At 52.7% G+C, this 23,659-nt stretch overlaps 1 protein-coding gene across 3 annotated transcripts in view; it reads right to left on the reverse strand.

Annotated features, from left to right (window-relative positions):
- Positions 1-3,697: 3,697 nt before the first annotated feature.
- The window catches only part of MROH7 (maestro heat like repeat family member 7), a 39,958-nt gene continuing 19,996 nt past the window's right edge, over positions 3,698-23,659 (reverse strand). For 2 of the 3 annotated variants that reach the window (XM_028106964.2, XM_088022986.1), the window contains exons 13-22: positions 22,007-22,197; positions 17,598-17,735; positions 16,229-16,343; positions 11,818-11,958; positions 10,964-11,143; positions 10,204-10,359; positions 9,812-9,934; positions 6,661-6,763; positions 4,478-4,540; positions 3,698-3,942 (exon numbers count right to left, since the gene is read on the reverse strand). In XM_028106964.2, the coding sequence (XP_027962765.2) occupies positions 3,698-3,942; positions 4,478-4,540; positions 6,661-6,763; positions 9,812-9,934; positions 10,204-10,359; positions 10,964-11,143; positions 11,818-11,958; positions 16,229-16,343; positions 17,598-17,735; positions 22,007-22,197 (1,455 nt within the window). Of the gene's footprint in view, positions 3,943-4,477; positions 4,541-6,660; positions 6,764-9,811; positions 9,935-10,203; positions 10,459-10,948; positions 11,144-11,817; positions 11,959-15,871; positions 15,880-16,212; positions 16,344-17,597; positions 17,736-22,006; positions 22,198-23,659 lie in introns of all 3 variants that reach the window. The other variant, XM_088022985.1, reaches the window with a different exon arrangement.

A 23,659-nucleotide genomic window follows, 5' to 3' on the forward strand; every position in this document is an offset into this window, starting at 1 on the left:
GATTCTGAGGACTTGGGTCTTCCTAAGAGTGCAGTGGTACCTTCTGCAGAGTTTCAAGAAAAGGGGCTATGTGATCAGCCATGCCTATTCCTGAGGTTAACCACCTCCCTATCCACCCCAGCTGAGATGGAAACAAGATCTCCAGGCCAGGTGCGCCCTCCTGCAGCCATGGGTGCTATAGCCTCAGGGAGCCCACAGCCTGGTCTAGAAGGCAAGGCAGATAGGCAGCAGGCCAATCTAAAGCAGGGCCTTTCACAAGTCTGCACAGTGGAGGCACAGAAGGGTGGGTGTTACCTCAGGGAGTCAGCAAGATTTCACAGACCCACCTTCTCTGCAGAGCTGAGAGCAGAGATGAGGAAGGTCTCCCCAGATGGTTGGAGGCTGGAAGGGAGTTGAGCATTTTAGGCAGCTGTCAGAATCCCTGTGCAGAGAGGCATGGCAGTGTGCAAGAGCCTGGCATGCTGGGTACCATAAGAGTCAAGAGGAAAGGCCAGCAAGATGAATGGGGGCCAGAGGGCAGTCGGGCCTTTATCCTGTAGCCCTTTATCTTGCAGAGGATAGTGAGCCAGTGATAGACCTAAGGGCAAATTTGTCTTAGGAAGGTCTGGGTTGCCAGGTGAAGGATGGATGGGGGGAGGCTGGATTAAGAGATTGACAAGGCTGCTGATGAGAGACCAGGGAAGAGAAGAGATGGGAGGCCCAGCAGTGGAACCGGCAGGCTTGGTCATGATCTGATCCCAGGGTGAGAGACACAGCAGGGCTAAGGGTGACGCACAGAGGGCCGTGAGCATTCCAGGGCCACACCTGTGTCTTTCCCCTTTCTACCCCCCCCATGCCCAGCAGAACACCTGCTCCAAGGGCTTCCTCTCCTCCAGATCTGAGCCTCCTTTCCACACTTCCTCCTCCAGCCTGCTCCCTAATGGTTCCCATTCTTATTCTCCTCTTAACTGTCTTTACCCTTCTTGGGTACAGAGCCTACAAATCCTTTGGCTTCCATGTTTTGATTCCTATAAAACCCTGTGAGGCAAGAATTCATTTTGCAGGTGATGATGGGGGAGGCTCAGGAAGTGAGGGAAGTGACTTCCTGAGTGCTCTTGGGCCCTTCCCACTCAAGACTACTTGGGGGCCCTGGCCAGTTACTGACACTGTCAGCCTCTGTTGTGCTTCAAAGCCACACGGACCCAGAATGTGGCAACTGTCAATTGTCAAGGCCAGCCCAGACCTAGGTTCTGGCCAATGAAAGCAGCAGTGTTTTTGGGTGGAAAGGGCTTCGACATGGGAGTTGGGAGAGCTTGGGGACCCGTACTTCTGTTGATTCTCTTGTGTGACCTCGGACAAGGCCCACTCATCTTCAAGCCCTGTCCTCATCTATAGAACACAGGCAGTAAACCCAGCCTGCCTTCTCCATAACTCCATATGGCTACTGTGAGATTCCAAGCAGGCCGTGCTTGTGAACATTCTTGGCAATGGAAAAGGTTATGCACAAGGACCACCCCCATTTCCTGCTCCCTCGTAGGCCCTGATGGTCTTGGCCTATCATTTATTGGCAGATGATTGTGTGGTCAACTTCATGGGTTCCTCATCCAAGCGGGAGCTTAAATGTACTCTACGCCCTCGCCCAGGGAATCTCACCTCAGCCCTGTCTGTGAGGAATCCCAAACCTGTTTCCATTCCAAGTCCCTCTGCCGAGCCTCCCACTGCGCAGCCAGCCACCCAGCAGATGTCTATACTACTGTGACACCAAGCCCCTCAAGCTCACCACATCCAGCCTGAACTTCTCTCCCCCTGAACCTGCTTCTGGTGTGGAGGGACCACCCACTGGGGGGACACCCTTGAGCCAGTTATTGGCGCAGAAATGCAGGCACCACCCTCAGCACCTCACTCTCTCTCCCCCTTCCTCCATCCGTCAACCACCAGGTTCTGAAAATTCCTCTTCTCCCGTCTCCGGAAGGTCCGGTCCCCCTCTCCATCTACCCTGCTGTCCAGACTTCCATTCCTGCCCCCAAGCCCGCAGCCAAGTCTCCCTGTGCCCTTGTTCGCTGCCCTCCCCCAGCTTTCCTTCCACCACAGAGTGAGTGTTCTTCCCCTCCCTTTTATCATTTATCCCCTTTTATGCCCCAGAGCCCTCCTCCTTACTCCCTCCCACCACTGTGTGTTTTAATGTGTATTTTCAGTTTGTAAGTGTTCTTGCAAAATGTGACTTCTTTTGTGCGTGCATTTTTTATGTACTTTACTCCTCAGCAGGAGGTTTTAGGTCTCACGTGTTGCACCACGTACCCCCTCAGCCTCTAACTGCTGCATGGGCTCCACGGTGCCCATTCCCTCCCTGACCAGGGATACCCAGGCTGCCTCCTCTCCCAGGCACTACCAATAATGCTGCAGGAGACTTCCTCACACGTCTCTTTTAGGGACCTGTGGGACGAGCTCCAAGGTGTGTGCTCACGAGTGGAATTGCCAGGTGACAGCATGCATAAACTTAGTACCACTGAACAGGGACAGATCCGTGTCCAGAGGGCTGCAGCCATCCGCCCTCCCACCAGCTGTGTCTGTGGGGTTCCTGATCCTCTAGAGGAAGCAGCTTTCTAAAGCCGATATTTGCACACATCTCTGCCTGGCTTAACACCACACCATGCCTTCCCGCTGCTCCCTGAAGTCTCCCTCCTTCACACAGCCTCCAAGGCCTGAGGGACCTGGCCCTGGCCCTGATCTCCTCCCCCTACACGCACTCTAGGATCCACTGAACCTACGTATCAGCAGTTAGTCCTCTCCTCCATATACGCCCACCATGTGGTCATCTTTCCAAGCCCCCTAAATGGGGGGGTCTTGTCTCTGGGAAGCCTTCCCTGACACCCCAGCTCCCTGCTGGCCTATGTGCATCCTTTGGACGTCACAGCTCCCATGAGTTCCTTCATCACAGCACCGGGTTGTTGGTGTCTTTCCATGTCTCTGATACTTCCATTAGACCAAAGTGTCTCAACCTCAGCACTTTTGACCATTTGGGATGGATAATTCTTCACTGTGGGGTCTGTCCTGTGCACTGCAGGATGTTTAGCAGCGTCTCTGGGCTCCATCCAACAACGAAAAATGTCTCCAGATATTGCCAAATATTCCCCACAGGTCAAAATCACGCCTCTTGAGAAGCCCTGCTCCCGAGTATGAATTACCAGGGCCTGGGACTACTCTTGTTCTCCTCCAGCACCCAGAGCAGGCCTGGTCCAGGTTAGGTGCTCCGTGAATGTGACCCGAATAAGAGACAGCCAATCTCCGAGCAGAGACCCAAGAGTGGGACTCAGAGAGCAGGGCTCCAGGATGTGCCGATGTCATGGGGTGGGAGAATCTCTCCTTTTCCTTCCCCTAAAGCCACCCCAATCATCAGCCCCTTTTGTTCTTCTACCCTCCCTGTGGGGGAGGGGACACTGAGGCATGCAGGAGACTTGCCCTGTGGCCTTGAGGAAGCCACTTCACCTCTCAGAGCATTTCTTCCCCACCTATAAAATGTGGACAAAACAGCCTGTGTGAGCCTGTAGATGCTGAGCGAGTCAACGGTGAAGGCCACGCTCATCTTGCAGATGAGCCGCACAGAGCCACGGCATCTCCCATGAGGAAACACCCACAGGGAGAGGTAAGCCATGTGGCATTTATGGGGGCATGACTATGGCTGTGGCCACCCCTGAGGAGGGCTGGGGGCTCAGGGACATCACTGCTTCAAGGACATCTTCCAGGAGCCCAGGGCCTGCATGATCCAGGAGCGCCGCTGGTGGGAAGTGGGCAGGTTCTCACAGCTGGGGCTCCAGCGGTGCATGGTGGCCGGGTCGCACCCCCACAAGTCCCCGTGCGGCAGTGGCCAGGAGTTCCGCCAGCAGCTGGCCAGGATGTGGTCCTGGGCCTGGGCTGCGTAGATGCACACTGATGCTTCTGGGTCGTGTCTCAGGTTTTCCAGAGCTGGGCCACGGGGAGGGGAAAGGCCGCTTGTTAAGACCGGGTCCCCACATAGGTGTCACACTCATCCTTCCTTCTCACTTCTGTGTCTTCACTCAGGCACTCTGCTCAGCGTCCCCTCAACTCACCTTCCTCCCAGCTCTTCAAACCGTTCCCGCGTTTCAAAGCCTGAATCAAAACCGGCATCCTTCAGGAAGCCTTCTGGGACTGCTCCAGCCTCAGACTCCCATCCGTTTCCCCAGTTACAAAATTAATCTGCCCCAGTTAAGAGTCTGAACTACTCGCCCTGCACTAAATGGTTTTGGGCTTATTTTCTAGTCTGGTTTCCTAGATTGTAAACCCCCCTAGGGTGAGGCTGTGTATTCTGTGTCTTGGTGACCCCTTAACACTACTCACTGTGGATACAGACTAGCACAGCCGGGCTGAGCGGAAGCCACTTGCTTTGAGACCTATCCCTTCTGTTTCCTGTCACCCACTGTGAGCCCACTCATTCTCTCACTGGCCCCCTAAGATCTCAAAGATGCAGGGTATGACTTACCCACTTTAACTTCATTCAGGCGGTCTTTTGTCATTATGCTCTCCATGCAGGGGACGAGGGACCCTTGGGTGCAATCCAAGAGGTGAGTGAATTCACCTCCCGACTCTGACCCCCACCCTCAGACCAGACCTCCTAAGAGAAACTCTCCCACCCTTCTTGAGTCCCACGAATGAGGACATAAAAGGAGAACTTCGTTCGGACCCTGGGACAGATTCTCTACGCGGGGTCCTGGGAGAGGTGGCAGGTCCAGAGGGCAGGGATGGCACCAGGACAGGGACAGGACCCGGGCTGCAGCTGACTCTGACAGTGGTCCCTTACCCAGGCTGGCCCTCAGTGTCCTGATCTGAGACTCGGGGAGCTGCTGCCTCAGCTGCCCCCCGTTCTTCAGGTAGTTTGAGCAGCATTCATGTGAAGGACACAGTGCCTCGCATACCTTTCAGGCAGGTGGTTGGTGGGGCCCTGGAGGGCCTGAGACTCCGCTCTTCAGCCACACTGTCCAGCCCTCCCCTGCTCCCTGCCTGCGTGCCTGGTTCCCAAAGCACCTGCAGGTCCTTGAATGTGGCCTCCTGTTAGGCCCTTCCCACATTTCTCTGCTGGGCTCATTCCTATTTATCCTTGACTATTCAGCTTAACATAATTACCTCTCCAGGAAATCCTTCCTGACCCTGCACCCAAACTCGGTTAGGTGTCTCTCTGGGTTCTCAGAGCACCTGAGTTTCCCTTCATCTGTATATACTGTGATATACCTTGGTGACCTATGAACCTCTCCCACCAGACCTGAGGTCCCCCGCTTAGATGCACTCAAGGTGGGGAAGTGGGAAGGGCAGTCTCTGAGGATCTTAAATCACACGCACAATTGTATGCATGTATGCATTTTTCTAGGGAAAGTGTTCATAACTTTCTTCTGAGTTTCACAAACGCACAAGAGGTGAGAAATCACTGCACTGGGCAGGGGGTTGTGTGTGCGTGGGGGGGCTGACGCCGCCTCTCCTCTGCTTGGTTTCCCTGGCACAGGCCTCTGACTCAGAGAACACACTCAAGTGTTAAACACTAACATTTTTAGATGTGATTAATTTGGAGCAAGATTTAGAGAAGTCACGGTCTAGGAAATAATGTCACTCTGTGTGAGAAGCTACCTCTGAGCAGGCCCTCACAGTCTGAGGGATGCCCCCAGTCCTGGGCATTGCTCCTCTGTCCCTGCCTGGATCGTGTTAACAGCACACGTGCCCCACCCCCACCCCTGCCATCCACATCACCTCCAGAAGGGTTCTCTGTTTCTCTAGACTAGGCATGGTGCCTGACACAGAGTGGAGCATCAAGCAACGTTTGCTAACTGAACTAGTGAATGGGTGCATGGGTGACTGGACCGATGAAAACCACAAGTGAATTGGGGAAAGGAACCAAAAGAAGCATCGCTTTTCAAAGTGGGGGATGGGAAGGTCATCCTCTCTAAGCCCCTGGGCAGTGCGGTCTCTTGGTCCTGGTGAAGAGTTTGTGGTTATTTGGGGGAGGGGAGGGCAGTAGCTGGGAGGAGATATTCCCACATGCCATCAGAAGGCTCTGGGCTAGAGTGGGGGATTTTGAGTGAGGGGAATCTAGTTGTTTTTTCCCCAGAAAGGCAGTTGGGATTATGGGAAATGTGGAGTGAGCTATGTTGAGGGAGTACCTTGACTAGCCAGGCTTCACGTTTTTAAAAAATATTCTCATCTGATCTGTAAAACAGGAGTTTATCCCCATTTTACAGGTGAGGAAACAGGCTCACTGGGCCTGTTGGAGTCACACGGAAAGGGGATCATGGAGCTGAGATTCTACTTCACTCTTTCTACTGCACAGCTTGGCCCCTCCTGACACAGTCAATGGTAGGCTCCCACTGGGCCTGGACCCATGTTGGACTGGGGTGGAGGGGCGGGCAGGAAGCAGCCGTTCCACTGTGTACAGTTGCCAAGGTTGTGACCTGCACAAGGACCCCAGGCTGGATCCACCCTGTGGCCCAATTCCCAAGCAGGGATTTTAGAGGAGGGAAGACCTTTCTAATTTGCACCACGACTGTCTGCTGGCCAAGCCTTGAACCCAAGGGAGGCATTTCCCAGGTGCCAGAAGGACTGGCAGCTTCCTTGCAAGGGGAGGAAGCAAAATGGAGGGCAGGCAGAGTCCCAGCAGCAAAACTAGTTCTGCCAGGTTACCTATGAACATGACTGAGTACTTCCGGAGGGAGGCCCGGGAATTCTTGGCGTACTCCAGGCTCTGGCTGAGGAATGTGAAGGCGCTGTCTTGGTGTGTAGTCACCTGGGACAAAGAGAAAGCCCAGGAGTGCTGGCCCTCGGAGGGACCAATCGCCCACCCGCCCTTCCCAAAGCTAGGAACGGTGACCCGGTCAGGCAGCCGAGCCCTGGCTCCTCGCCTCCTAAACTTCTCTGCCCCCCATCCTGGACTCTGCCTGAGGCCCCCGGAGGCCAGGTCTCATCTTCTCTTAGGGGATTGCAACAATCCTTTCCATGGTCTTCCCGCCTTGAGTGTAACCTCTTCCAGTCCACCCCCTGCTACAGGTCGAAATAAAGTTCTAAAATAAGAAGTCCAGCCAAGTGAGAGTGGACATGGCATGCAAGGGACATGATAGATAAGGAGACAGGTCTGATCAGGGTGAAGAATTCAAGTTACAGTGCAGAGAAGAATAAATTAGAGAGTTAGAGAGCTTAAAAGTCCTTAAAAGCCGGACAGGAATAAGGCTTACTTATGCATCAGAAAGTAGGAAGCCAGAATCCATTCTTGATAGAGCAATGACAAAGCAATGTTTTGGGCAAAATAGTCTGACAGTGGTGTTCAGGATGAGTTTGATCAAGTAGAAACTAGGGGGCAGGCATTCTGCTAAGAGGCTGTGGAGGGAGACGAAGAAGAATCTGATACGATTACCCTCCTGTTGACAATCTGCATGTCAGGGAGTAAACTCTGGGCCTGGCATCAAAGCCTTCATGATCATGCTCCCCAGCCTCAGTTTCCACCAGTGCCTCTACCTGGTATGCACACTCTGCTCCAGTGCCAGGATGTGGCCCGGCTGTCCCCAGCTCTGTGCCTGGTACAAACGATTGCTCCTGACTGGAGGGCCCTTCCCTCTCTTCTTCATCTGATGGATCCCTCTCATCCCCTGAGGCTCAGCTCAGAAGCCACCCCCCCCCCCCGAAGCCTTTCACAACTCTCAGACAGAGCGGCTCTCACCACTCTTCATGTTTCTGCAGCATCTTGCACAGCCCTTGTCATGTCACCTATGACATTGTGCTGTGATTATTTATACCTATCTCCCCCACCAGATCCGGAGCTCCCCCAAGAGAAGGGGCCAGCTCACTCAGCTCCGAGTCCGCAGCTTCCTGGACACAAAGCTTGGTGTGACAGAGATGCCCAGAAAGCACTGGATGGATGGATGGATGGATGAATTAATGGGTTACTGCCCCCCTCCTTAAAGCTCAGGCTAGAAGTTGACCTTCACATGAGCAAACCTGTTGATGCTAGAAGAGCCAAAACAGAGGCTCTAGAAGGGCCTAACGCAGAGGTCACCAGCCGACAGCCCACAAACCATGAGGAGTTGGCAGAGCAGTGACCAGCACAGTGTTTTCAACAAGCTAAATTGATTGCTAATTAATGTCTTATAAAAATCTGGGTCTCTAGCTTTTCTTGTGGAAGCAGAGTTGCTGGCAAGAGTGGCCCGCACCGTGAGCGGGAGCACCCACTCACGCTTTCAACAGGGCCTGGCCTCCGTGTTGCCACAGGTCCCACCACTTCCGTGTCACCCGTGGTCATTTTCCGCCCATTCCCTGGTCACTGGAGGTATTTGAATTAGCGCCCTGGCCAAACATCGCCTCTAGGCCTCTTTTTCCCTCATGAAATGACGAGAATAATATTAGACCCTGGACTGCAGAGGTTTTGAGCATTACTGATAGTGGTGGTGTCCAGCCCTTTCCTTAATCCTAGGAACTATCTGGGACTCTGCATATTTTCATTAGATCGCTGGGGGGGGGGGTGCTGGCATGCCCCACCCAGGTCTCCCTTTGGTGTGAAGGATTTCTCCCCCAACACTGGGGACTGCCTCCGAGGAATAGAACTGCCGACCCAAGGTCACGTCTCTTTCCCAGGATGGCTGGCATCCAGTAACAAATGGACGCAGGGGTGTAAAGACCTGGCCCTGGCCCCAAATGTGGGGGATCTCACTGCAGCGGTGGCTGAGACCTCCCCCAAAGCTACACTGCAGCTTGACCTCTCCTCCTGCCCCTGCCCTCCCTTCCACAGGTGTCGATCCCAAGGCCGTGCCCAAATAAACCTCCTGCATGCTAATCTCTGTCCCTGAGTCTGCATCCTGGGGTGCCTGTGACGGCAGGGGAGGTAGATGGAACCTAGAGCAAAGCTTCCCAAATGGTGTGCAGAGGGACTGGGCTGCATCCTGCGGTGTGCATTCCATGGAGTACGGGTGGCCTGCTCCTACCTCAGGATGCCCTCCCGTGTACTAGAAAGGGGGTTTGGTGTTAAATAAGTTTGGGAAACCATGGATCAACAACCATGGAACATCTCAGCACAGACCATCTCAGAGCCTTTAGTGAGCCGAAGGCATTGCAAACCCCCAAGAGGAAGATGGCGAGGCAGTGTTTCCCAAACTTATTCATCTTAGAACCTCTTTTCTCCCCTGTGGGGCATTTCCTGTGGGGTGGGTGTCACAGAGAATACACCCTGGGAAATGCTGATGCAGAACAGGGAACCAGTGAAGCTCCTGAAACAGGGAAATAACACAGACAGACTCGTGTTTGAAGCAGACCACTCTGGTGGCCCAAGTGGGAATGGGATCGGAAGAGATGAGGTTCAAGGTGGAAAGAGCCGGGAGTGGCTGGATCCACAGCCCAGCTGGGAGACATCCATGCCCCAAACCAAGGGCAAGGACTGAGGGGCCAGGAAGTGAAAAAAAAAAAAAAAAAGATGCAGAGATGTTTAGGACATTTCAGATTGATCGATTGTGGAAGGTGGGGGAGATGGAGTCTAGGGTAATTCTAGGTTTCTGCTTTGGGGACCAAGAGGGACAGAGCAGAATTGAAATGGGAAGGCCATCAGCTCAGAAGAGGCATGCCGAGCTTGAAGCACGTGTGGGTCAGCAGGGACGTGTCCGGTAAGCCACTGGAGAGGGACACCAGAAGTGAGAAGCCAGAAATGCAGATGAACATCCAGGAGCCAACAACGTGTGCATAATAGTGCAATTGCCGGTCAGGACGCTTGTGCAAAAAGAAGGAAGGAAGGGGGAAAGCTTTGCCCACCTCCAGCACACTCGTTGGGAACCACTGTGCTCTTGAAAGCACTCACAAGGTACTTGCATATTTTGGCCACCGTCTGCTGCTGGTTGTCCCAGGACTTCCGGCTATAAGCTCTTTTCGGCAATTCCCACTCCATGAGGCAAGAACAGCGGAACAGGGTCTTTATACATTTCTGGGGACCAATAGGAAGACAATACCAGAGCTGGGGAATTCCAGGACAGCCAGAACATCTTCCAAAAAAAAAAAAAGGTTTTGTGAAACTGAAGTCTAGAAAAATCAATTCCTATTTGAAATGCACAAGTGAAGTTGTCCGTTTTGAGGAGGAATTCTGACATGGTGCCTTTGGAACACAGGCTTGTCCATAACGGATGGTTAGTGATTCTGGCTTGGTTTCCATAAAGGGAGGCTCGGCCACAGGGCCCAGTGCCTACGCACACTCACCTGGCTCACCTTGGCGTTGCTCTCTTGCATGATCAGCAGCAGGGGCACTAAGGTGCTGATCAGCTGCTCCTCCACGGCTGGGGTGCAGGACAACCGTAGCTTCTGGACCACCTTGCCGTACAGGTTGATGCAGGAGGAGCGCACGTCCTCTCGAGACTGGGGCAGACCCCGAGGCTCAGGCATGCTCCCTCCTCCAAAGGGCTGCCTGGCCCTCTGAGCCCCACATGGAGGCATGCGGCCTTCCTCCCACTCATTCTGGGGGACCCTCCGGGCACAAGACACACAGAGATGGAGCAGGGTGGAGGCCACTGGGTGGGGCTGATCTGGGGCCAGCGCCCCCCCTCACTGGAGCCTACCTCTGGAGTTCTGCCCGCTCTCCCCAGCCAGGGCCCCCTGCTAACCTAAAAGGTGCCTTAGTGCCAAGTGGGAAAATGCCCCCCTCAGCTGGAAGCATCAAAAACACATGCCTCCCTCTAGGAGGGTCAATTGCAATGAGGCAAGTGTCTGGCGAGACTATGATTACAAAAGAGCTCTCTCTGTGAGAACCGATTAGAGAAGGATTGCACCGATTTGCACCGAGAAATCGGTGCAAAAGACATGGGCCAGTTGGAACGAGGTGCCCCTTCCCCTGGGGCTGACTCCGCTCTGTCCTGCCTCAGCAGGCCACCAGAGCCATAGCAGCCCCCAGAGTAGTCAAGAGCCACCCTCCGTGGGCTGCCCCCCAACCCTCCCACCCTCGCCCCACCGTGGGATCCCTTACATCGCTGAAATGTGGCAGCAGGATCTGCAGCATTTCCACATAGACCGAGCTGTCCGTCAGCTTCCGGTCCTGCCCCTTGAAGATGGTCTTGAGGTTGTGGGCAGCCTCCACCACCAGCAGCCCGTCCATGCTCTTCAGGCCCTTCACCATAGAGGGTAGGAGGGCCTGCACCTTGGCAGTCTGTGGGGCAGGACCATTGGGATGCGGGCTCCTACCTGACAGCAGGAGCTGACAGGTGGGAGACCCAGCCTCTGATTCACTAAGATGAACTTGGTGGAGCAGGTGCTGCCTCCAGGCCTTTGGTTATGCCATCCCACCTGCCTGGAATGTCCTTACTCAAGCTCTTGTTGTCCCCAAAGTCCTCTTTGGCCTCACTGACTCCTTCAGGGTCTGGACACCTGAGGCCCTTTGTTGCCACCCCTTGCTGGCACGTGGTAGAGGACCTGCATTGTTAGCTAGCTTTCTGAGTCTACATCCTGCCCCTTCATCCCTCTATACCATGAGCTGCAACAGTGCCTGGTAGAGGAAAACAAAGCACTTTTTAAAAATGTTAAGATGTACCAACAATCTGGGCCTCAGTTTCCTATCTGTAAAATAGGAATAATTACTGCCATCCCCAACCCCTCCTAGACATGCTGCCTTCAGGGTTACTGTGAAAAAAAACTGGAGTAGAAACTATTTCAAAAAGAATAAAGTGTATAGGGAATTATTAAAGGCTATCCACTTTACAGATGGGGCAACTGAGGCAGGGACAGACAGGGATTCCAGCATCTGAGAGTCAGTGATGGCCAGGCTCCCTCCTTCCTCCAACTCAGGGCCTGGCTGGGCCGGGCTCTCCTCTGCCCTCTGCTCACCTTCTCAGTCCTGCGGGCCAAGATGACCAGGCCTCGGATGGACAGCACCTTCATGATGGGGTCCTGGTGGTTCAGGCCTTCTGCCATCCGCCCAAGAGAGTACTCCTCCGGGATCCTCCGCACCTGCTCCATCTGCAGAAGCTGCGGGAGTAACAGGAATTACTCCCTGAGCCAAGGGGCAGGGCAGCCCCCCCGTCTTCCCATGAACCAGTAGTGCTCGCTGGATGACCAGGGGCTGAGTGTGGGGCATGAATGATGGCTCTCTGGTTAGTGCTGTCCGAGGCAAGCCACGTGCGTTAAGTTTAAATTTTCTAGGAGCCACGTTAAAAAGGCAAAGAAGAAATACGTGAAATTAATGTTAGTAATGCCTCTTTTTAAAAAATTTTTATTGTTATGTTAATCACCATACATTACATCATTAATTTTTGATGTAGAGTAATGCCTCTTACTTGACCCAATATATCCAAAGTATTATCATTTTGACATGTAATCAATATAAATATAGTTTACACTCTGTGAAAAAAGTTTTTTGAACGAAGTCTGAAATGTGGTGTGAATTTTAAACTTAAAACACATATCAATTCAGACAGACACATTTTGGGGGCTGAATAGGCCCCATGTGGCTCGTGGCTATCATACTGGATGGCACTGGTTTAGTTACGACGGCCACTCACTCCTGTCCCCACCCAGCCGTCACTGTTGGTGTCGCTGAACTCTGTCCTCTCTGCCTGGCTTCCCTCTGCCCACTGTCCTCAATGAGCTCCTCTGCTCAGGACTTTAACTGCTGTGCTGTCCCCAGGCATGCAATACCCTAGTCACTGTCTCTAGTCTGTGCCGCTGCCCAGAGCTTCTGACTTGGAAAACCAACAGTTTGCCAGACATCTCCGCCCGATGTCCATCTCCACCTGATGTCCATCACCACCTCATAGCAAGGCAGAACACGTCACTCTCTAGCTCAGAGGCCCCGTGCCGCCCCCGCTGCCTCTCACCATCGGGCCCAGCTTGCCTCTGGGGCCTCATTCACTCCGTGCCCACCCTATAGCCCACACTCTTACCAGCAACCAGCTTCTAAGCAAGCTGCCCATTGCTTGTGGAACGATCCAGGCTGTTCTGTCCTCTCTGTGCTGGCAGGTTGCCCTTCTGCAAGGGCACCCACCTCCACTCCAGCCCCGACTCACCTTGCGTGGCTCCATCTAAAACTCGGCCCCCCCTTGAAGCTGCGTTTGACAGTGCCCCCAGACCTCACCTCACCTGGGTGGATTGCCCCCTTCTCTGGGCCCCTGGGAGCCCTGAACAGGGAAACCTGAGTGACCCTGTCTGCTTAATGCATCCACCTCCGGCATCCCCCCGGGGCTTCCTTGAGGACAAACACTGAGCGTTACTCCCTGGGTTCCTGTTAACTAACACAAGCTCTGGGGTAGAGTATGTGCTTAGGGGATACTTTTTGGTGTAAGAGTTCAGGTCCAACATGAAATTCAGTTCCTTTCCTCCTTAGAATTGCCCTTCCTCCTGTGTTCCCATTGCCAGGTCTAGCACCACCACCCGCTGTTGTCCTAGCCTAAATCAGGCATCACCCCCATCTCCTTCCTCTCCCTGCCACCCTCCCACCCACGGCAGCCAACTCGTCTTCAGTTCCTGCCTGGTCATCCTCATAAACACTTCTCTCATCCATTCCCTGGCCTTACCGCTACTGTGACTATTGAGACCCCGAGTCAGTATGATGAGGAGAGAGGGCTGGGCAGAGGGGCAGGGCGGTGGCCCAGAGGGGGAGGAGGCAGCGGAGGAGGGGCTCCACCCACCGCCCTCGCTCTGCCCATCCACACAACTGGGACTCAGGCCCGCCCGGCACCAGTTTCCGGGCTGCACACTAGAGATGTAGAGAAGAGTACTGATGATAATCAATCATCATAATAATAGCAATATAGCTGACTCACAGACAATACTTCCTAGATGCAGGCACTATCCTAAGAGTTTTACGTGAACTCATTTAATCCTCATCAAAACCCTTGGGGCGCCTGGGTGGCTCAGTCGGTTAAGCGTCTGGCTCCTGATTTCAGCTCAGGTCATGATCTCAGGATCGTGGGATCGAGCCCCGAGTGGGGCTCCAAACTCTTCTGGGAGTCTACTGGAGATTTTCTTTCTCTCTCTCCCCCTCTGCCCCTCCCCCTGCTTGCATGAGTTCTCTAGTGCTCTCTCTTTATTAAAAAAACCCTATGAGGTGGGCAATTCATTATCTCCATATTGCAAACGAGGAAACTGAGGCACAGGCAGGTTCCGGGACTTGAGGTCACACAGCTCCCTTGAGTTCCCCTGCCGTTGGGAGCAGCAAGCCCGCACATAGACGACCACAGCACAGGTGACTGGGGAGGCCGGGGCGGGATATGTGAGCTACGTCAAGGCGCCGCAGTGACTGTGGTGGGCCTGGCTCGGGCGGAGAGCAGCCCACCTCTTCTGGGGAGCGGGAGAAGGACTGAACCTGGCTGAGGATACTTGCTCCAGGGAGAAGGGCCACTGCAGAGTTCCAGGGGAATGTTCAGGAAAGGTTAAGCCTAGCGCCCCTGACCTCGGGGTGGACATGGGAGTGTCCGCTGAGGTGTGGCAAGGTGCCACCACCACCATCCGCCCCCCAAGAACCACAAGTGTAGCCACTCACAGACTTAGAGAGAAGTGGCTGACTCAAATTGAGGATCCAGTCAGGCAGACCTAGCCGGAATCTCTCTGGACTCCTTGAGCATGCCCCTAGCTTGTCCTGCCAGAAGTGACATGTTCTACCGGTGCCTGCAGGGCCAGGCCAAGTGTTCATCGGGGCACTCACTCATCCATCCGCCTACTTGTGGAGCTTTCCGGACTGAGGCTGGGGATGCAATGCCAACATGACATGGTCCCTCCTCCCCGGACTCACAGTCCAGCTGGAGAGACAGAAAAGTTGCAGGAAATGCCTGGAAGGCCATGCTGCCTCCTGTCCATCTAGCAAACTTTACTGACTTGTGAAGGCCCAGCTCAGATGGCACCTCCTCCAGGAAGCTTTCCTTGACCTTCTACTCTCTGAGCAGAAAGTGAGCCTCCTACCTCTGAACCCCACTGCAGACCCTGATGATGGCACAGACCCCAGCACGACAACCAGCAGGTCACACGAGACAGCAAGGGTGGCAGTTAGGAGAGTGGGCTTTACAAGGGTCCATGGACAGGTGAACGGACCAAGTGTGGTAGATGCATACAAGGGAGTATTATGCAGCCCTAAAAAAGAATGAAATTCTGAGCCCTGTTAACAACATGCACGAACCTTGAAGACATGACGTTGAGTGGAATAAGCCAGACACAAAAGGACATATTGTATGATTCGGCTTCATATGAAACCTAAAATGGCAAGCTCATAGTGACAAGGTAGAATGCTTGTTGCCAGGGGCTGCGGAGGCCCCCTGGGGAAGTAGTATTTCATGAGACAGTTTCAGTTTGAGACGGAGGCTGCACTGGGGAAGGAAGTTGAACAGTTCTGTGGATGGTGCTGCTGGCCATGTGAGTGTACTTCATGCCACTGGACGTACACTTAACCTTGGCCAAAATGGTAACTTTTATGTTATGTGTATTTCACCACGATTCTTTCTAAACTAAAGAGAGAGTGGGTTTGAGAACCCAGGAGTCTGGGTTTGAATCCTGAGTCTGCCACTTATGAGCTGCGTGGCCTTGGAAAATTGATTTAAATCTGTGCCTCCTTCTCCTCCTCTAAAATGGGGGATGAAATGGCATCTGCATCATAGGATTATTATGAGGATTAAATGAATCAATATGGGTAAAACTCTAAGAACGTGCCTGGAAGATAGTAAATGCTCAATAAATGTCAACTATTATTGCTGGTGGGTCTCCTCTTCCAGGTCTGACCCTAACCAACCTCCTGATCCATCTCTCCCAGCACCCCCTAGTACCCTCCACACACTCAACTCAGCTTAGATGTCACTTCCTCTAGGAAGCCCTCCCTGATGCTCCCACCACCACCACCACAAGTCTCCTGTTCTCCCACCGCAGCCTGGACTGCCCCCATCAGAGCACAAGTAACTCCATGGCACCCCATTTCATAATTGGGACATCCTCTGGCTTCCCTGTCACACTGAGAATTCCTTGAGGGCTGGGCAGAGTCAATTTCATATTTGTACCTCCAACCTTGTATCTCTAGTCTGGTACTCAGCACATGGCAGTGCTCAGCAAAGGTTGGGGGTTGCCTGGGCACGGGGGGAGTCTGGAAAGAGTAGAATGGGCCAAAGGGGTGGAGAGAGGAGGAGCAGATGGGAGATCCGAAACTCTCCATTGTTAAGTACTGTTTGCACAGGAGAAATGACCGGTAATGTGAACTGACATGTGTTGCTCGGGAAGGCCAGGGAGGAGACTCGCCCAGTGCCTGCTGCCCGCTTGGTACCTCCACGTAGAAGGCAGTGGCAGTGATCTTGTGCTTTTCGTCGCCTCGCTCCAGGAGCGGGATGAGCAGGTAGAGGATGCGGCACAGCTCCTGGCACGAGTAGTGAACCATGGCCCTGGGGGTGAGGAAGGGTGAGCAGCCTCAGGCTCTCCAGCCCCAGGGGATCTGCTGGGGGGTAGGAGGGCCTGGCCTGATACCCTAAACTCTGAGCAAGTCCCAGGGTCCTGGGATCGAGCCCCGCATCGGGCTCCCTGCTCAGCGGGAAGCCTGCTTCTCCCTCTCCCTCTCCCCCTGCTTCTGTTCCCTCTCTCGCTGTGTCTCTCTCTGTCAAATAAATAAATAAAATCTTTAAAAATAAATAAATAAATAAACTCTGAGCAAGTCAGAGGCACCTGGGTTCCTGGGTTCCCAGGATTTCCCACTTGGATAGGACCTCAGAGGCCATCTAGTTTAACTGCTTTGTTTTACAGATGGGGAACCTGAGGCTCAGAGTGGAAAAGCTTGCCCAAGAGCTCAGAGCATACAGCTCTTTGCACAATGCCTAGAGCATAGTAGGTGCTCAATAAATGCAATTGTATCCTGAGACCCCTGGGGACAGCACCATCCTGGGCACTCAGGGTGCAAGGTTAAGGAACAGACTGTTCCTGCGGGAGCCACATCATTGGAATCAAGGTGCCGCTTCCCAACCCCATGGGAGGCTGTGTATGGGGGCAATGGAAGACCCCAGTCTGGGTCAGCAGGTCATCTCCCAGCATTGCCACTTCCTGGCTGTGTGACCTTTGATACACAGCTGTCCCTCTCTGGACCTTGGCATCCTGCTGTGCAAAATGTGGTCTGATAATCCCTGCCCCACTAGTCAGCATAACCTGTGAAAGCTAACCTGTGCTGAGCCCTTCCCATATACCAGGGGCTGTTTAAAGTACCTTAACCCTCATCCTAAACCCTGGAGATGGGTCCTATTATTATTTCCACACGACTGAAGGGAAAACTGAGACACAGAGAGGGGCAAGAACTTGCCCTGGGTCACACAGCTGAGAGGTGGTGGGCCGGGACTCGGACACAGGCAGACCAGCCCCAAGGCCACACTCTGAACTACTCGGCTATGCCACCATGTCTGTATGAGTGTAGGAACTAAGGTCCCCATACAGTAAGAAAAGGTGCTTCGTAGGGAAGCTAAGTGCCCTGCAGTTGCCAGGCACTGTCCCGGCCACAGTTAGTGCCCACGGAGGGTGCGGCCACCCACCGAGGCAGACCATACCCTGCCGCTTAGAGGAGGTGATGGACTGAGGGAAGGGTCTTGCCCAGAGAGAGATGCAAACCCAAGTCTCTCCCTCCGCCCACCCACTGCGCCAGGCTGTCCCAGCCTCACCTGGCCAGCAGGGACACTCCCCGGTGGTGGTTCTCCGCCTGCTCCAGGAGTTCCCAGCCGCCCTGGTCCTCCAGAAAGGTGGCCTCATACGAGCAGCCCATCCTCAGCAGCAGGGTTTTCACCACTTTGACCACCCAGCTGCCGAGACGAGGGGGCTGAGACCTCATGCCCCCCACCCCCACCCCCCGCGGGCCAGGCCTCCCTCCAGCCAGCCTCCCATCTGGCCAGACAAGCTTCTCTGGGCTGGGCTGATCGTGAGGTAGCAGTCATTGGTGTATCCACCAAAAGCGGCTTTTAAAAAATTATTATTGGCTTTGAGAAAGAGAGTCAACAGAAGCAAAATTCCGCCAAATGGTGCTTCATCCTCCCTTTTCTCCTGGGTCCGTTTCCCTGGAGGGAGAGGTTGGAGCCAGGCCTCCCCAGCACCCCGGGGCCTACCTCCCTCTCTCCCTCCCTGGGTGTGTTTGTGGGGGGTGGTGACTTTGCTGGTCCAGGACTGTAACTGACAGCATATGTCTCAAAGACCGAGGGAAGGAGAGAGGGAGGCAGGCTCCAGGTGTTGCCCACCCTAAGAGTCTGGAGCTTGCCCTCCCCAACTCTCCCTTCCCTCACCTATTCCCTCCCCCACAAAAACTGGCTGAATAGCTAAGCTAAGATTTATATGTTTTCATTAGGAGAAGGAAGGTTCTACCTTCCATGTCAAGCATCAGCACCTTTAACTAAGACCAAATGAGCCGCCTGTGTAATGTTCTCCTCCATGACTTGACCACCCTCCTCTCCCAGTGCATCCCCATCTCCAGGGGCAGCCAGTCACCTTCTCACCACCCGGCTTGGGGACAGCTCTGGGCTCAGGAACTCTGTGAGTTCCTGTGACTTAGAGTGACGTGACTTAGAGGTTTCAGATAGTTGCAGCTTTTACCCAGACCTCACCTACCTGCTCCCGGTGTGAGCAGCTGAGGAACTCGGAATCAGGCTAAAGCTTTTGGACACAGTGCCGCATCATTCCTAGATAGGTCACTCCACTCTTCCACCATTTCCTTGATCAGGCTCCAAATTTTAACAAAAATGACACTACCCATCTTCCTTCCTCCCCACCCGACTCCCAAAGATACACCTCCAGGAGCCCCAGACAAGGTCTTCGCTGCTTTGTAAAAAGGCGGAGGTGACAGTGCGGGGAGGAAGGCTGTGGGTGGTGGTGCAGTCCCTTCGGCTCCCCCAAATGCCCACTCTGCAAGCTTCTCCACCCTCACGAGCACCAGGGGAGTCAGAGGTGGTGCCATGGCCTCGGCACGAGGTGTCCCGCTGGGAGGCGGGGTCCTATTTGGTCCTTCCAACACACCTGTGGGGCAGGAATCGCTTACCCCATTTCATGGGCAAGCACACCAGCCTGCCAAGAGGTTAAAGTGGTTTACCCAAAGGACAAAGCCCAAATGATGGAACCAGCACCCAAATCCGAGACGTTGACTTCAAGCCCAGCCTTGCAACTGCTTGCCCTCGGCCCCTCAAAGGGTGCCTCTCTGAGCATCCCACACAATAGAAGCCAAAGAAGAAAAGACTGAGAAACTTGACCGCATACAAACTTAAACCTTCCGAATGGCAAAGACCATAAAATAGTTACTGGTTAAGTGGAATACACGTGACAAAGAGTTAACATATATATATGTTAATATATATGTTATATATATTTATATTAATATATAAAAAGCTCTTACAAATTAACACACAAAAAAAAATCTCAACAGTCCTATATAAAATTGGGCAAACGTTGCTCACAGAAAAGGAAACACAGGGGCACTGGGTGGCTCAGATGGTTGAGCATCCCATTCTTGGTTTTGGCTCAGGTCATGATCTCAGGGTGGTAAGATGGAGCCCCGTGTGGGGCTCCCTGCTCAGCACAAAGTCTGCTTGAGATTCTCTCCCTCTCCACCCCCCCCAACACGTGCACTTGCTCTCTCCCTCTCAAATAAATAAAATCTTTAAAAAAAGAAAACACGAAGGGCATTTCAACCTCAACCTCAACCATAATAAGAGAAATGCAAACTAAAATGACAGCCTTTTTTTTTCAACTTTCAGATCAGTGAAGATATAAATATCTTCTGTTCCACTGTGCTGGCCAAGGTGTGGGAGGCGGCCATTCTCACACCCTCCTGGATGCGGTGGCCTCTGGGGGAGGCTGTGTGGCAAACTGGGTGCTTGAGGCGGTACTCAATTTTCCCCTTCATCATTCACTGGTCAAGAACATTTTCCACCACATATCCCTGTCCCAGCTCACGATTAAAATGCAGAAACCCTTTGATGTGCCCAGTCTCCTTTCAGGAATTTGTCTTACATTGTACAATCACATGTGTGCATAAAGACATATAAACGAACTCACTGGAGCTTTGTCTGTAAGTGCAAAGTACCTAAACCAAGAGGATCCTGGTTAAATAAGTTATGGTACGTTGGAATTCCACTCAGAGGGATAGTATGTGGCTGTTAAAAATAATGAGGTGGCTCTATATGTATGTTCTCCTAAGATATAGTATATTAAAAGCAAAAGTGTATAACCGTAAAGTACGCAACTACTGGTGTAAAAATAGAAACAGAACCGTGTGCTTATGTCTACATCAACCACCTGTGGAAGGGTATGAAAGAACCTGGTTGTTCTGGGGAGGCTCACTGGGTAAGGAGAGGAAAGGAGACTCACTTTTAATGCCCTTTGAGATTTTTACCCATGTGCATACATTACCTACCCGGGTTAATAATTAAAAATAAAATGGTGAGGGGCACCTGGGTGGCTCAGTCGGTTAAGCATCCGACTCTTGATCTCAGCTCAGGTCATGATCTCAGGGTCACGAGTTCAAGCCCAGCATGAAGTCCACTTAAAAAATAAAATAATAAAATAAAATAAAAGACCTTAATGTGAGACAGGAATCCATCAAAATTCTAGAGGAGAACATAGGCAGTAACCTCTTCGACATCGGCCACAGTAACTTCTTTCAAGACACGTCTCCAAAGGCAAGTGAAACAAAAGCAAAAGTGAACTTTTGGGACTTCATGAAGATAAAAAGCTTCTGCACAACAAAGGAAACAGTTAACAAAACTAAGAGGCAGCCCACGGAATGGGAGAAGATATTTGCAAATGACATTATAGATAAAGGGCTGATATCCATGATCTATAAAGAACTTCTCAAATTCAACACTCAAAAACTAATAACCCAGTCAAAAAGTGGGCAGAAGACATGAACAGACACTTCTTCAAAGAAGACATACAAATGGCTAACAGACACATGAAAAAATCCTCAACATCACTAGCCACCAGGAAACTACAAATCAAAACCACAATGAGATACCACCTTACACCAGTTAGAATGGCAAAAATTAACAGAATGAAACAACAAATGTTGGCGAGGATGTGGAGCAAGGGGAACCCTCTTACACTGTTGGTGGGAATGCAAGCTGGTGCAGCCACTCTGGAGAACAGTATGGAGGTTCCTCAAGATGTAAAGAATAGAGCTACCCTATGACCCAGCAATTACACTACTAGGTATTTACCCCATAGACACAGATGTAGTGAAAATAAGGGGCACACACACCCCAGTGTTCATAGCAGCAATGTCCACAATAGCCCAAACGTGGAAGGAGCCAAGACGCCCTTCAACAGATGAATGGATAAAGAAGATGTGGTCCATACATATAATGGAATATTACTCAGCCATCAGAAACGATGAATACCCACCATTTGCACTGACATGGTGGAACTGGAGGGGATTATGCTAAGTGAAATAAGTCAAGCAGAGAAAGTCAATTATCATATGGTTTCACTCACATGTGAAACATAAACAATAGCACAGAGGACCATAGGGGAAGGGAGGGAAATCCAAGGGGGAAGAAATCAGAGAGGCAGATGAACCATGAGAGACTATGGACCCCGGGAAACAATCTGAGGGTCTCAGAGAGTAGGAGGGGGAAGGGGGTAACAGAGTGAGGGGTATTGAGGAGGGCACGTGTTGTGATGAGCACTGGGTGTCATACTTAACTAATAAATCACTAAACACTACATCAAAAACTAATTATGTACTATACAGTGGCTACCTGAACATAATAAAAAAAATAAATAATAAAAGGTGGACCTTGGATACAAATCTAATACAAATGATATGTCTAGGGAGGGAGGAGGAAACATGAACTTGTGAGCTCCTTGGGGGAAGGCTGATTCATTGCTGTTGTCCAGCACCAGGCAGGCCTGACACACACACCACAGCAGGTGCTCCCAAATAGCTATTGTGCAGATTATTGGCTCTCCTAAAAATACGTTACTGTTTTCTCTTTTAGTCCCAAAGCTAATCTCTAGCGGTTGACTGCCCTCAAGATTTTAGGAAGGGCCCTTGCTAGGTGGCCCTCCCCCAGCCAGGGACAGCAGGACATACCGCACGGGTACGAAGAGAGAAGGCTGAGTGTCCTTCTCGGCGTCCTTGCAGAAAGCCATGCGGCTGGGCAGGTGGAGACCGATGTGGTAATGGACCTGAATGAGCAGGGCCAGGAGCAGCTGGGGGTAGATGCGCCTCACGCGGCCCACGCAGCTGTTGACCGACAGGAGCTCACACAGGCCGCTGGCTGCCTGGGGACAGAGCGGAGGGCTGGCTGGAGGCTCCTGGCAGGGGCCTAGGCTGCTTCTCTAGCAGGTTGGACCTGGATCTTTGCTCTTCTCTGGCTCAAACTGGTAGAGCCCAGATCTCTCCACAGCGCCCCCCCCACTGCCACTGCACCCCAACTCCTGGCTCTGTGGATGAGCCCTACACCAGAACAATGGCCTGCCTCTCTGGTGTTGACACAACCCTGGAAGAATTGGGTGGAGGGCTCCTCTCCCACCTTTTGTGAGGTGGAGTCTTGATCCCATTGCGAAGGTGAGGAGACGTGCACGGAGGGGTGAAAGCACAGCCCTGGTCACCTGGCCCTTGGGAGCAGAGCTGGGACTGGAACCCTGGCTTTCAGACACCAACTTCCGCATGCCCTGCCTCTTCCTCATTCATAACACAGTCACGGAGACCATGGTGGGGCACCAGTTGTCCCCTCGCTTTGGGCCATTAAACCAGGCCACCCTCACTGCCTCCCCTGGTGCCCAGCAACCAAGAGAAACAAATCCCAGCCTTGAGTGGGAGCCAGGGAGGCCCAGTCCTGGACACTGGCACTCCACGCCTACTGATCACACCCTGCCTTTTCTCTCCACGACTCCCCACACCGGGCGTCTGAAGTCCCGGGAACTTGGCTTTATTGGCATTTGGCCCACCATGCTCCCTGGGACCCGACTGGTGCCCACCGTCCAACCTCTCCACCTGCCATTCATCTCTGGTCCTGGCCTGGGCCCGCCTCCCGCCCCGCCCACTAAGGCCTCTCTAACTGACAGGAGGACAATGCAGGGGCGGGGGTCACGAGATTGGATAGCTCGTTCTGGCCCCACCACTCCCTGGCCGTCTTTGGGCTTCTGATTCATTCATCCTCTGTCAAGGGGAGCGGTCAACGGTCCTCTTCCCGCCAGCCCCACAGGTGTGGTGGAGAGTGAATGAGGGGAGAGGTGAGAATGCTTTACAAAGAAGTGACCAGGATCTGTGCTCCCCTGCTGCGGGCCCAAGGGAAGAGCATTTGACTGTGAAGTGACAGAGCCCACGGCATGTTCCCAGGGAAATAAGTGACACAATGAGGGCTGGATGAGAATGATGAATGGCAGTTATTTATACTTTACAGCCTAGGAAGCCCTTTCACAAACACTATTTCACTCTTCTTCTGAAAAGGGAAGACAGACAAGGCAGGACTCATTACCGCCCATTTTACAGATCAAAATACCAAGGCTAGAGGGGAGGAAGTGATTGAGATTATATAGTGAGACAGTGGCAGAGCTAAGATAAGCCTCGTGGACTCAAAGCCTTCATGTTTTTCAGTAAACCAAAGACAATGATTGTATCCGAAGAACACGATCTGTGCTGTAGAGGAAAGTCTCCAGTGAGGTGCCATAGGGCTCTGCTCTCGGCTCAATCTTGCTCACGTTGTTTATCAACAGCATGAGATAAAAATTAGTCCGGGCG

Source organism: Eumetopias jubatus, unplaced genomic scaffold, assembly GCF_037043125.1.
Source record: "Eumetopias jubatus isolate StellerSeaLion01/CBP00866 unplaced genomic scaffold, mEumJub1_p1.0 scaffold_4, whole genome shotgun sequence".
Classification (NCBI taxonomy): Eukaryota; Metazoa; Chordata; class Mammalia; order Carnivora; family Otariidae; genus Eumetopias; species Eumetopias jubatus.